Here is a 14,453-nt window from a genome sequence, read left to right as displayed (position 1 = left end):
CTAATATTGTTTCACTTTATGGTATCACTTATGTCTCAAATTCTCCCCTTATGTTCCAGTAGTTGTTTGTCTCTCTTCTCAGATTCATCATTCTCCATCATTTCATCTTCTATGTCACTAATTCTCTATTCTGCCTCATTTATCGTAGCAGTTAGAGCCTCCATTTCTTATTGCATCTCATTAATAGACTTTTTTATTTCAACTTGATTAGATTTTAGTTCTTTTATTTCCCCAGGAAGGGATTCTTTAGTGCCTTCTATGCACTTTTCAAGCCCAGTTGTATCTTTATAATCGTTATTCTGAACTCTAGTTCTGACATCTTACATTATATCCATACTGATTTAGGTCCCTGACAGTTGGTACTGCCTCTTGTTCTCCTTTTTTGTGGTGAGTTTTTCCATCTTGTCATTCTGTTCAAGAAGAATAGACGAATGAGAGAATAAAATACTAAACGGGTAACAACGACCCCAGAGAAATGTATTATACATTAAACAAATCAGAAGAGACACGAAATGGAAAAAAAAAATTTTTAATTAAAAAAAAAAGAAAGAGTGAATATAATCACACATGTGAACAGAGCAATACACTGAATCCTGTGTGTATTTTGGTCTGTGCGTTAGAAAACTAAATCCAAAAATTGTAAAGGAAAAAAACCTTATATATATGTACAAAAATACAATTAAATACAATGAAAGGACAGAATGTAACTAAAAATTAAAATTAAATGCCAAAAAAAAAAAAAAGAAGGAATATAAACAGGTTAACAGAACAGAGCACTACACTATATCTTGAGAGTATTCTGGTCTGTTCGTTAAAAGAAACTACATCCCAAAGCTGTGAAGAAAGAGAAACTTGAATATATATAAAAATAAAATTAAATACAATGAATGAAAGGATAGAATATAAATGTAAAGATGAAAATTTTAAAAGACTTAAAAAAAGAGTTGATAAAATTAGAAATTGGTTGAAAAAGGAAAGAGAAAAAAATTAAAATTGAAACCTAAAGAATTGTGGGGGAAAAAACATGAATTCTATGTACTGTTTTCACCTAGCACTGGAGTTTTACAGTTCCGTGTGACCGATAAACTTGGTCTTGGTTGGATGTTCTTGCTGATCTTCTGGGGGAGGGGCTTTGTTGTGTTGATTCTCAGGTTTCTTTGCCCCAAACAGAACTGCACCACCCTGACCAGAAAGGTGCTTAGGATTGCTCTCTGTGGCTTTTGTTCCCTGAAGGCTTTCTGTGCTGCTATAGAAGATGAGAATGAAAATGATGGCCTCCCGATCTCCAGCCCCAGAGCTAAAAGCTCAGGGCCCCACTTTTCAGATGCCCTCAGGGAAAAGCAGTCAATCACTCCTATCTCCCTGGTCTCCGTCTCCACTCCATGCTCACCTAGCCTGTGACCAAGCATTTCTATCTCAGCCACACGAGCCCCATTCGCATCCCCAAGCCCTGCAGACTTCTGCAGTGTGCACCCATGCCACTCCTGCTGGGAGAGGGAAGGGGGTCTCGCCCCAGTTCTGCCACTTGTGGGGTTCCCTACTCTGAAAGCGGTTGCCCAACCGTGCAGGGGTTCACGGTTTATGGTAACACAGAGCTGAAAGCCCACTCCTGGGCTCACTGATTGAAGCCGGCTTCCCTACTTGGATACCTGTGAGCTCTGCCACACTCGGGCACCCCCAGTCTTCCTGTGGCCCCAGGGATCCTGAGACCACACTGTTCCACCTAGGATTCCGCCTTGCTTCGCCACCTGAGAGCCTTTCGGGCAGGGATGCCCCTCACTGGAACAAACTTCTACAAGTTCTGATTTTGCACTCCACTGTTATATCACCTTCCAGTAGCCGGCTTACAGAGGCTCCCTCCCTCCGTGGTTTATCTTCCCAAAAATCACTTCAGATTCACTTGTCTGCACCCCCTACCTTGCAGAAAGTGGTCGCTTTTCTATTTGTAGAATTGCAGCAATTCTTTTCTTAGATCTCTAGTTGAGTTCACAGGTGTTCAGAATGATTTGACAGCTATCTAGCTCAATTCCTGGGACCAAATGAACCTAAGGTCTCCTACTCCTCTGCCATCCTGGACTATCTACACCACACCTTCTTTATCCATTCATCAATTGATGGACATTTAGGTTCTTTCCATAATTTGGCTATTGTGAATAATGCTGCTATAAACATCGGGATGCATGTATCCCTTTAAATTAATATTTTTGTATACTTCAGATAATACCTAACAGTGTAATTGCTGGGTCACAGGGTAGTTCTATTTTTAACTTTTTTTTTTTTTAAGATTTTATTTATTTATGTGACAGAGAGACAGCCAGCGAGAGAGAGAACACAGCAGGGGAGTGGGAGAGCAAGAAGCAGGCTCCCAGTGGAGGAGCCCGATGTGGGACTCGATCCCGGAACGCCGGGATCACGCCCTGAGCAGAAGGCAGACGCTTAACGACTGCGCTACCCAGGTGCCCCTATTTTTAACTTTTTGAGGAACCTCCATATTGCTTTCCCGAGGGCTGCAGCAGTTTCCTTTTCCACCAACAGTGCAAGAGGGTTCCTCAAGGGAAATTTTAAAACATATTGAATTAAATGACAATTAAAACACAACATATCAAAATCTTTGGGTATAACTAAAGCAGCATCTCACAGTTAATTTATAGCATTAAATGCTTTTACCGGAAAAGAGGATCGCAAATCCATACTCTAGGCTTCCACTTAAAGAAATTAGAAAAGTAAGAGCTAAATCAACCCAAATCTGTGGAAGAAAGAAAATACTAAAGAGCAAAAATCAAAGAAACTGAAAGCATAACAAAAATATAAAAAAGATCAATAAATAGACATTTTTCCAAAGAAGACATATAGATGGCCAGCAGACACGTGAAAGGATATTTAACATTACTCATCATCAGGGAAATGCAAAACAAAACCACAATGAGATTATCACCTCACACCTATCAAAATGACTAAGACCAAAGACACAAGAAATAACAAGAGTTGGCAAGGATGTGGAGAAAAAAGAACCCTCAAGTACTATTAGTGGGAATACAAGGGAATGCAGCCAACTGTAGAAAACAGTATGAAGGTTCCTCAAAACACTAAAAATAGAATTACTAAATGATCCAGTAATTCCACTACTGGCTATTTACCCAAAGAAAATCAAAACAAATTTGAAAAGATAAAGGCACCCCTATGTTTATTGCAGCATTATTGATAAAAGCCAAGACAGGGAAGCAACCCAAGTATCCACTGACAGATAAGTGGATAAAAAAAAGATGTGGTATACATATACAACAGAATATTACTCAGCCATAAAAAAAGAATTAAATCTTGCCATTTGCAACAACATGGATGGATCTAGATGATATAATGCTAAGTGAAATAAGTCAGCCAGAGAAAGACAAATACCATATGATTTCACTCCTTTGTGAAAATTAAGAAACAGAACAAAGGAACATGGGGGAAAGAAAAAAAGAGGTAAACCAAGAGATAAACTTTTAACTACAGAGAATAAACTGATGGCTACCAGAGGGGAAGTGGGTGGGGGGATGGGTGAAACAGGGGAAGAGGATTAAGAGTACACTTATCACGATGAGCACTGAATAATGTATAGAATTTCTGTATCATTATATTGTACACTTGAAACTAGTATAATGATCTATATTAATATTACCTGAATTAAAAAAAAAGTGAACCATGATAAATTATTTAAAAAGATCAGTGAAACCAAGCTTCCAGCAGGACTGACAAAAGAGAAAAAACATGAATTACTAATATTAGGAATTAAAAGGGATTATCACTACAGCTGCCACAGACAATCAAAAGATAACAATACTCCAAACACTCTACACACATAAAAGCAATAGCTAAGAGGAAATGAACTAATTCCTCAAAAAACACAAACTACCAAAACTTACAGAAGAATACAGTTGGCCCATGAAGAACCCTGGGATTAAGGGCTGACCCCCAATGCAGTCAAAAACCCATGTGTAATTTCTGAATCCCCCAAAACTTAACCACGAATTGCCTATGGCTTACTAGCAGCCTTACTGATGATAAACACTTGATTCACACGTAGTTTGTATGTGTATTATAAACTACATTCTTACAGTAAAGTATGCTAGAAAAAATGTTATCAATAAATCGTAAGAGGCTACATGCACCCCAATTGTTTGTAGCCAAACTATGGAGAGAACCCAAATGTCCATCAAAGGATGAATGGATAAAGAAGCTATATATACATATATATGTACACACACACACACACACACACAATCACTGAGTATTACTCAACCATCAAAAAGAATGAAATCCTGCCATTTGCAACGAGGTGGATGGAGCTAGAGTGTACTATGCTAAGCGAAATAAGTCAGTCAGAGTAAGACAAATACCATATGATTTCACTCATGTGGAATTTAACAAAACAAAACAGATGAATATATGGGAAGAGGAATAAAAGGGAAAAAAAAGAGAAAGGGGAAACAAACCATTAAAGATTCTTTAATGATAGGGCCGCCTGGGTGGCTCAGTCGGTTAAGCGTCTGCCTTCAGCTCAGGTCAAGATCCCAGAGTCCTAGGATCGAGACCAGCATAGGGCTCCCTGCTCAGTGGGGAGCCTGCTTCTCCCCCTCTCCCCTGCTTGTGCTCTATCTCTCACTATGTCTCTCTCAAATAAATAAATAAAATCTTAAAAAAAAAGATTCTTAATGATAGAGAACAATCTGAGGGTTGATGAAGGGAGGTGGGTGCAGAATGTGCTAGATGGGTGATGGGTATTAAGGAGGGCACTTGTGATGAGCACTGGGTGTTGTATGTAAGTGATGAATCACTGAATTCTACGCATGAAACCAATATTGCACTGTATATTAGCAACTAGAATTTAAATAAAAATTTGAAAAAAATCGTAAGAGAAAATAAACTTACACTATCATACTGTATTTATCAAAAAAACCCACATATAAGTGGACCCCCAGTTCAAGAACTTACTGTTTAAGAGTCAACTACAGATAAACTGGTCCTTAGTGCTAGAGAAACTGAATTTGCAGTTTAAAAACCTCCCAGAAAAAAATAAATCTCCAGATGCCAATGGCTTCACTGGTGAATTTTACCAACTCTAAAAAAGAAAATAAAATCAATGTTAAACAATTTCTTCCAGAAATCTGAAGAGCAGAGAACGCTTCCAAATTCATTTTATGAGGCCAGCATTACCCTCAAACCAAAACAAGACAGAGATAATGGAAGAAAAGTACAGAATATGAATGCAAAGTAGAAATGCAAAATCCTAAACAAAATATTAGAAGTCATACCCCAGTTAAGTTGGAAATAGCAGGAAAGAATTTATACACACACAAACATACAGACACATAGACACACATACAGAAAATAAAAGCACACTTCAAAAAGCACTGCAAAGTTAGTAACACTCTTTTCCAAATCAAAATTCTTTCTTTTAAATACAAAAGACCTATCCATAATAAAACTCTTTTTATTCTCCACAATGTCTAAGTAAACAGAATTCATTCCATGAATCTCCACTGGAATAATTAATACCAGTGCTAATTTACATCCAGCAACATTTCCTTCTTTGCACTCACTAGCTCTAGGAGTTTGCCTTAACTGGGCAAAACCAAAGCAATAATGCTACCCTTCTGGGAACAGCATTTGGTTTGAGGATGGGCACAAAAGCCAATTAGAGACAAGAAACAACGAGTCTTTTCGATGAAGTTTCTAAGAAACCCAAGTGCTCCCTTCTCTACAGTGTTCTCTTTTGTACAGATGTGGTAATATGAACATATAAAGCTTCGAGCTGAGGCAGCCATCCTGCTAAGAAGCCAGTCTGAAGATACCAATACACAGAGAAAAACAGACAAAAGACATAAAGAAAAAGCTTAGCTGGACTCCAATCTATGCTAGGACTTCACTCAGCTGATTGAATTTCTTTTAGTTTAAGTCATTTTGAAATGGGTTTTCTGTTATCTGCACATAAAGAATCATATAATGCCAAGGGCTAGCTATTAGAAGTCAGAGGAGCACTGATTTCGGTTACTATATAATTTTTTTCATATTTAAGCTAATAAAATGGAAAAGGACACATTTTAAATTGTTTTCCATATAATCTCAAATACTGTAAGTTTCAACACTTGCCTACATGTTCAATACCCGCCTATATGTTCCATAATAGAAGAGTACAGACTTTAAAACTTAAAGTTCCTTTCGACTCTAAGATTCTGACTCCGTAAAGGCACTCTGAATTTGGGATGTCAAATGAGACACTCAGAACGATTACCTATTGGTTAGACTTCTTCTATTTAAACAACGAGAAAGTAAAAAAAAAAAAAAAGAAAAGAAAAAGATTTTTTTTTAAACTTCCAAACCATACTCAGCAGCAAGGATATGAGATGCAAAAAAGAATAAGAAAAAGAATATTAATCCTTTAATAAACTAACTGTGTACCTAAAAATATAAAACAAATAATAAAGGATCCATTCCTACTTAGCTTATTTGGTGGGAAAAAATTGTAACCACTCAAAATTTTTAATAAAAGATACAAGCACCTGGGGCGCCTGGGTGGCTCAGTCATTAAGCATCTGCCTTTGGCTCAGGTCATGATCCCAAGGTCCTGGGATCGAGCCCCGCATCGGGCTCCCTGCTCAGCAGGAACACTGCTTCTCCCTCTCCCACTCCCCCTGCTTGTGTTCCCTCTCTCACTGTGTCTCTGTCAAATAAATAAAATCTTAAAAAAAAAAAAAAGATACAAGCACCTAATTTTGATTACTGAAAATTCTACAGATTGCATTTTCACTTTCTCTACCATTTCACTAGAATTTTCTTCTCACGACGGATTTTTTTTCCTGTGTTCTGCTATTAATGTTTTTCTGTCTTTAGAATCTACTGAAACAGTGTGGAACGGTGGTTAGAGAAAGGGACCTTGGCACTAGACTGCTGGGATTCAAATCCTGGCTCCGTTATTTACTAACTGGGCGACCTTGGGCAAGTTAGTTAACCCTAACTGTGCTTTCATTTCCTCATCTGTAAAACAGAAACAGTAACCACAGCACCTCCCTCTTAGGGTTGTTTTGAATGCAAAACAAGTTCATTCACATCAATCTCTAAAACCAGCCCTCAGTATATAGTACATTTATTACTCTGCTTGGGCTGCCATAATGAAATATATAGACTAGGAGGCTTAAACAACAGAAATTTATTTTCTCATTGCTCTGGATGCTTAAAAGTCCAAATTAAGGTTCCAGATTTTGGTGAAGGTTTGTAGACATCCATCTTCCTCCTATGTCCTCATATGACCTTTCCCTGGTTCATGTACACGGGGAGAGCGAGCTCTGGTGTCTCTTCCTCTTCTCTTAAGGGTTCCAGCCCTATCTAGCAGATTAGGACCCCACACTTATGACCTCATTTAACTTTATTAACTGCTAAAGGCTCTATCTCCATATATAATGACTTAGGGGTTAGAGCTTCAACATATAAATTTATGAGGGACACAATTCAGTCCACGGCAGTATAAACTATATAAATACTATTGAAATTTCTATTAATGTGCATATGACTATTGTTCTAAAGGAAAATAATCTTATTCACAAACCAAATTATAGAATCCCTAAAGTAACTGATCTCTTGCCAGATTGGTAGCAAAGAAGGTAAAACTTTCTATTGAAATGTACTTAATTGCTTTCATTTACTTGATGATCTCTCTGAACGGAGGACCACTGGCAAAACCTTGCCTCCGTACCTAGTTAACTCAGAATGAAAAGGCTCATTTTGTAAAGTCTCCCTTTCCAACTCTAACTTCCTTTAACTTTTAGGACCTCACAGACAACTCTCAGTTTACCCAATAAATCAACTTAAGTGCTCTAATAACCAGCTGGCAAGAACTCACCTGACAATAATCTGAACCTGCCATGCCCTGTCATCATTTACCAATCTAACCAAAGAGTAATCTACAAAGTTTACATTTGAAGAAGTCTTAAAAAATTACCATAAGTTAAAACCATCCTTCATAAAAAAAGAAAGCTATTGTTTTTAAAAAGAAAAAAAGTGAAGAAGTCAAAACTTCTCCATTAGGATTTTAACAAGACTACATTCAGTTAAGAAAGAAATACTCCTTTTGCTCGATAAAAGAAAAGATTTATATTGATTTATACAAAATGCAATTTTTAGTTACCTGAAAACTCATTTATATTCTGAATTTAAATTCAGCAAACAATCCTTCCTTAGACAGTCATTGCAATGATTAAATAATATGTTATTTACCTACTACCTTGCCTAGGACCTGTATCTCTTTGGTAAGTGTTAACACAGTAGATGTTCTGAGAAATAAGGTTTAAAAAAATGAGTAGAAAATTAACATCCAACTCTTATTTTCAGTACACATTTATACTCCAATCCTTTAAAGGGACTTACAGTTTACCACTGAGTTTAATATAAAGAAATATTTACTTGAAGAGAGTATCTAATCTTAATTACCATTAAATATAATGTCTTTCTTGCACTAAGGTCTCACAATGGGGCATCCACAACGCAATGGAACTTTTCTATCTGTAACCTCTGCTGAGGAAACATGCTTTATTTCATTAAGTGATAGATGCTAATTTAAATATATTAAAAGATCTCTAGTGTCTTTGATTACCAAAAAGAAAATTTTCTGCTATTCCTCCGTCCCAACATCTCTCAAACCTGGGAGAAAGCATCTTTTCAGTCGTTTTATTTTTCACAAAAAATAACCAAGCAATAAACAAATTATAAGAGAAATCATAGTTCTTCCAAATTCTTCCAAATATCACAAAGAAAAATGTTATTTAGATTACTGTGGTGGCACATTACAATTAGTAATAACTAGTATGTGTGCCTTCCTACCCCATTACTGCTTTCTTGCCTTCACCTATCATTACTTAAGAGATATCCATCATATCAAGAAAAACAGAGAATGGGGGAAAAAGGTGAAGTCGATAAAGAACAGCTTGATAATTCTCAAGATTTGTCCTTGGGTTAAGTAAATTAACTTACTTCTTTAAACTGAGAAGTTTAACAAGTGGAGTGAACTCAAGAGGTAGAAAGTCAGAGCAAACTAAAGTTGAACAGAGCTCTTCCCCAGACCTCCATCCACACACACAGTAATCTTTCCCTTGGAACTGTGAATGTACAACATAACCCACTCACCTTACAAACAAATCACCGTAGGCATGTGACGTTTATATATACATAGCACTAATGCTTTCTTTGGCATCCACTCCTCCTCTATAATCTGAGGAGTATCAGAACTGTGCTAAAGAAAAATTACAAATAATAGGTACTGAACTTCCCTGATACTAAAGAAAAAAAATGCAGAAAAGGCTTCAAATACTCAGATAAATGACTATAGCATCTGTGTATATATATAGAAAATCTGGGACACTTGTGTGGCTCAGTCAGTTAAGCATCTGCCTTTGGCTCAGGGCATGATTCCAGGGTCCTGAGATCAAGCCCTGAATCAGGCTCTCTGCTCAGCAGGGAACCTGCTTCTCCCTCTCTGCCTACTTGTGATTTCCCCCCCATCAAATAAATAAATAAATTCTTAAAAAAAAAAAAAAGAAAAAAGAAAAAAAAGAAGACAACAGAAAATCTACCACATCATCTGTATACTCCAAAGCAACTATCACTAAATCCTGACTGAAACTTGCAAAAAAAAAAAAAAAAAGAAACAAAGTACATTATGTACTTATAATTCAAATTATTGTTACATAGAAATACTCAGGTTTTATAAAGTACACAAAAAGTTAAATTCTGTTTTAAAGATGGAGGTAGAAAACGGATATAGTAGTTCACATATAATTAGAAGACGTAAACTTACCAAATATATTGGTGGAGTGTCCTTTCCTTGCAATAGGTCTGAGTTCATTATGTCCCCATCCATACATCCTATAATTATCCCAGGCATGTTTCATCATCTGAGAAAGGAAAAATTTTAATCCATCAATTTACATTACTAACAGACTGTTATTTCATCTATCTAGATCATCTATCACTATAGCCTTAACCATTCTCCTGTATCTTCTACATTAGGATATTATTCTATTAATATTTATACCAGTGTGATTACACACATCACCATGTTTAATCTCAGTCTACACAACAAGAAAAAAAACTTGGTCTGCAGGCTGTATTTTGCCAACCCCTGACCTAAACAAAGTGACTAGGTACGTGTGATTCAAGTAGCAGCAATCAAGTCCCTTTATGCATATTGTTATAGACACTAGAAGACGAAGGGACTGTCTCAATTTGAAATCTCAAGGTCTATGTAATATATCATTTTGAAGGTGATGGAGGCTAACACTCTCCCAACATGGAGAAACTAAACAACAAAAGGACAGAGGTGTGTATTATTAACAATAACATATAAGATGTGGACTTAGCCAACCCAAGCTTGAAGCCCCAGTTTAGAGCCACTAAGCTAATAAATATTTTTTATATCAACTAGTTTGAACTACACTTCTCACAACCAAAAGAGCTCCAAGCTACACAACAGCAGAGTATTTAATTATATAACAGCTGGGGGCGCCTGGGTGGCACAGCAGTTAAGCGTCTGCCTTCAGCTCAGGGCGTGATCCTGGCGATCTGGGATGGAGCCCCACATCAGGCTCTTCCGCTATGAGCCTGCTTCTTCCTCTCCCACTCCCCCTGCTTGTGTTCCCTCTCTCGCTGGCTGTCTCTATCTCTGTCGAATAAATAAATAAAATCTTCAAAAAAAAAAAATTATATAACAGCTAAATTATTTAATAGTGGACTGTGGTACATCAAAAATCTATTCAATTAACAGTATATTATTCATTAAAATATTCCTCAACTTGTTGTTTTTTTTTTGCAGCTTGCATTATTCAGACACCAAAACCAGACAAAGACATTACAAGAAATCTGAAAACCAATATATCTCAAAAACACAGACTCAAAATTCCTTAACGAAAACCAGCCACAGAGAGAGGATACTGCATAATGATCGAGTACAGTTTAGCCTAGGAATAGAAGACTAATTTGACATTCAAACACCAATCAATATAATTCAGAACACTATAAAAGGAAAAACATCATACAATCATTTTTATAGAAGTAGACAAAGCACCTGACAAGATTCAACACCCATTCAGGATAATTAAAACAAACAAACAAAAAACCTCTCATTAACCTCTAAGGAAACGTCTACAACCTAAAAAAGGGGATCTTCAAAAAACCTACAGCTAACATCATACTTAATGGTAAAAGACTAAATGCTTAAACCCTAAAGTCAAGATCAAGTATGTCCATTCTCAACATTTATTTTCAACAATGTACTGGAAGTCCTAGCCAGTGTAACGAGATAAGAAAAAGAAATAAAAGGCATAAAAATCAAAAAGGAAAAAGGAAAAGTACTTCTATTCAAAGAAGACATTACCATGTATAAGGAGAATCCTAAGCAACCTAAAAAAGAAAAATCCACTAGAACTAATATATGACTTCAATAAAGTAACAGGGAAACAAGCTCAGAAAACTAAAATTAAATATGTTTCTATATGCTAGTAAAAAGCAACAGAAATGGAAATTAAAAAATAATTTCATTTATAATAGCATCAAACACATGAAATATTTCAAAATAATAAATGTACAAGAATTATATACTGAGAACTATAAAACACCTGCTGATAAATTAAAGAAAACCTAAATAAGTGGATACATGTAACATGTTCGTGGAACATTGAATATTGTTAATAATTCTTCCCAATTCGGGGCGCCTGGGTGGCTCAGTTGTTAAGCGTCTGCCTTCGGCTCAGGGCGTGATCCCAGAGTCCTGGGATCGAGCCCCACCTCAGGCTCCTCCGCTGGGAGCCTGCTTCTTCCTCTCCCACTCCCCCTGCTTGTGTTCCCTCTCTCGCTGGCTGTCTCTTTCTCTGTCAAGTAAATAAATAAAATCTTAAAAAAAAAAAAAAACCCACCTTAAAAAAAATAATAATTCTTCCCAATTCATCTACAGATTCAATAAAATCCCAGTCAAAATCCAGCAACTTCTATTTTCATAAAGAAGCTAATTCTAAAAGGCAAAGGAACCAGAAATGCCAAAACAATTTTTAAAAAGAACAAAGTTGGAGGATTTAACCTGATGTCAAAGCTTCTATAAGTTAAAGTATTCAATACAGTGTCCTATTGGCATTAAGGTAGGTATAGAGATTAATGGAATAGGTAGGAGTCCAGAAAGAGACTCAACACCTACTGATTTTGTCATTTGATTTTGAACAAAAGTGCCAACGTAATTCAATAGGAAAAGGATAATCTTTTCAACAAACGATGCTGAAACAACTAAAAAGCCCTATGGGCAAAAACTGAAGAACAGCCCTTACTTACTTCAGACAATAAACAAAAAATTAACTGGCAACAGATCACAGACAAATCTCAAAATTAAAACTGAAACATGTGCCCACACAAATACTTATACACAAATGTTCATAGTAACTTTATTTATAATAGCCAAAAACTGGAACAAATGTTGAACAAATGTTCAACAGGTGAATAAATAAAACAAGTTATGGTATACCCATATAATGGAATATTATTAAGAAAAAAGTGAACTTTGTGCACAATCTACATAGATGAATCTCAAAAAAATTATGCCAACCAGAAGGCCAGAAACAAAATATTACATACCTTCATACTTTATGATTCCATTTGACTGAAAAAAGACAAACTTAATCTATAATGACTAAAAGTAGATCAGTGGTTGCCTGGGACCAAGGAATCGGGTGGACTGACCAGAGAGGGGCACAAGAAAAATGTTTTTGAGATTATAAACATCTTGACAATAGTTGCTGTTATACAGGTATACACATCTGTCAAAACCCATCAACAAGCAGTACTCTTAAAATAGAACTCATTTTATTTTATACATATTATGTCTCAAAAAGCTCAATTTTTCAGAGAGAGAGACAGCACAAGCAGGGGGACCGGCAGGCAGAGGGAGAGGAAGAAGTAGACTCCCCACTGAACAGAAAGCCCTAAATGGGGCTGGATCCCAGGACGCTAGGATCATGACCTGAGCTAAAGGCAGCTGTTTAACCGACTAAGCCACCCAGGTGCCCCTCACCTGTTTCTTCTATTTATCATTATATTTTGAAATATAGTTTATAGTGCTATTTCTTGATTTTTAAAAAAGGTTTAGGTATGTACTATATTCCCCTATAGTTATTTCAGCTCTTTTATGCCACTACCTCCACATATACTTCCTCACATGTATTTCTCTGGCCCACAACCTTCCGATGTAATTAACAACCCATTTTTCTTGTAATTATTACATTACTTTATGCAACTTTTGTTTTTCCTGCTTTTAATTACTTGTCTGAGGGCTTGGGGTTTTTGTTTACTTAGGTTTTTAATGTAACAATTCTCAATTTACTTCCAAATTATACTTGAGCTTCAAAACTTTTCTCAGTATAATCAAATATCTCACATAAACTATCAGTTCCATTTTCTCCTGATATATCCTTCCTGAAGCTATCCCTCCTGCTCTAACCTCGACTTCTGTTCTCTCTGCCTCAAGCACAGCAGTCACCCTTCTGAGTCCCTTATTCTGAATCCTGAGAATACCCTTCCTTTTCTCTCTCTAGTGACAGATCCCCTGTTGCCAAAATCTCTTCTCTTCCTATTTTTGTGCTGAAGCATATTTTCCAGTAGCAATCTGAGAAAAATGACTAAATTTACCCTCAGATTTGATTCACAATTTGGCTGAATATATAATTCTTTCTAAGCCATTGCTCCACTCTCTTTCAGTTTCCAATATTATGGTTGAGGAATCTGAGGTGCCATTATATACAATCCCATCTTTTGAGTGGAACCTTTTTTTTTCCTCTGTACATTTTTAGGATCTGTTTTTGAATGCCTATTTTTCTAAAATTTCAGTAGGAGTCTTTTTTCTTTTTTTGTATTTTTTGGTTTTTTTTGTTTTTCTCTCATTGTTTTTCCATGCCTGGTAGGTCCTTTCCATCTGTAAACTCACATTCTTTCGTTTTAGCCAATTTTCTCAAATTGACTACTTATCCTCTACTTTCCTCATCTAATCACTTGTTAGATGTTCCTGACTGATCTTACTTTGTTTTCTCAATCTTATTGTTGTACTGAGAGATTTGCTCAATTTTATCTTCTAACTCTTCTACTGAATTTTAAAATTCTATCGTATTTTTTAATTTCTAAGAGCACCTTCATATTCTGTAAATGTTTCTTTTCATAACTCACTGTTCTTATGAGTTCCATTTTTTGTCACTCCAATGATGTTAATTCTTTATTTTTTTGTCCTCCCTGTATTGTTTCTCTATTCTCCAAATTCCTGAATTCTTCCATCTGTTTTGTTCTCTAATGTGAGAAAATTTCCTGAAACACCTGGTGATCTTTGGTTTGTTCTTGTACTTACAAGATAATTAAAGGCTGTCAGTGAATGAGCAAAAGTTGAGTTGAGCCTC

At 36.2% G+C, this 14,453-nt stretch overlaps 1 protein-coding gene across 3 annotated transcripts in view; it reads right to left on the bottom strand.

Moving 5' to 3' along the window:
* MAN1A2 (mannosidase alpha class 1A member 2) overlaps positions 1-14,453 on the bottom strand; it is a 187,814-nt gene that overhangs the window by 130,875 nt on the left and 42,486 nt on the right. For all 3 annotated transcript variants that reach the window (XM_045801407.2, XM_045801408.2, XM_087866198.1), the window contains exon 3: positions 9,830-9,926. In XM_045801407.2, coding sequence (XP_045657363.1) covers positions 9,830-9,926 — 97 coding nt within the window. The remainder of the gene's footprint in view (positions 1-9,829; positions 9,927-14,453) is intronic.

Source organism: Ursus americanus, chromosome 12 (genome assembly GCF_024610735.1).
Source record: "Ursus americanus isolate L20-20 chromosome 12, mUrsAme1.1.p, whole genome shotgun sequence".
Lineage (NCBI taxonomy): Eukaryota > Metazoa > Chordata > Mammalia > Carnivora > Ursidae > Ursus > Ursus americanus.
Note: the sequence above shows the minus strand (reverse complement) of the source record. Positions and strands in the feature narration are given on the sequence as shown.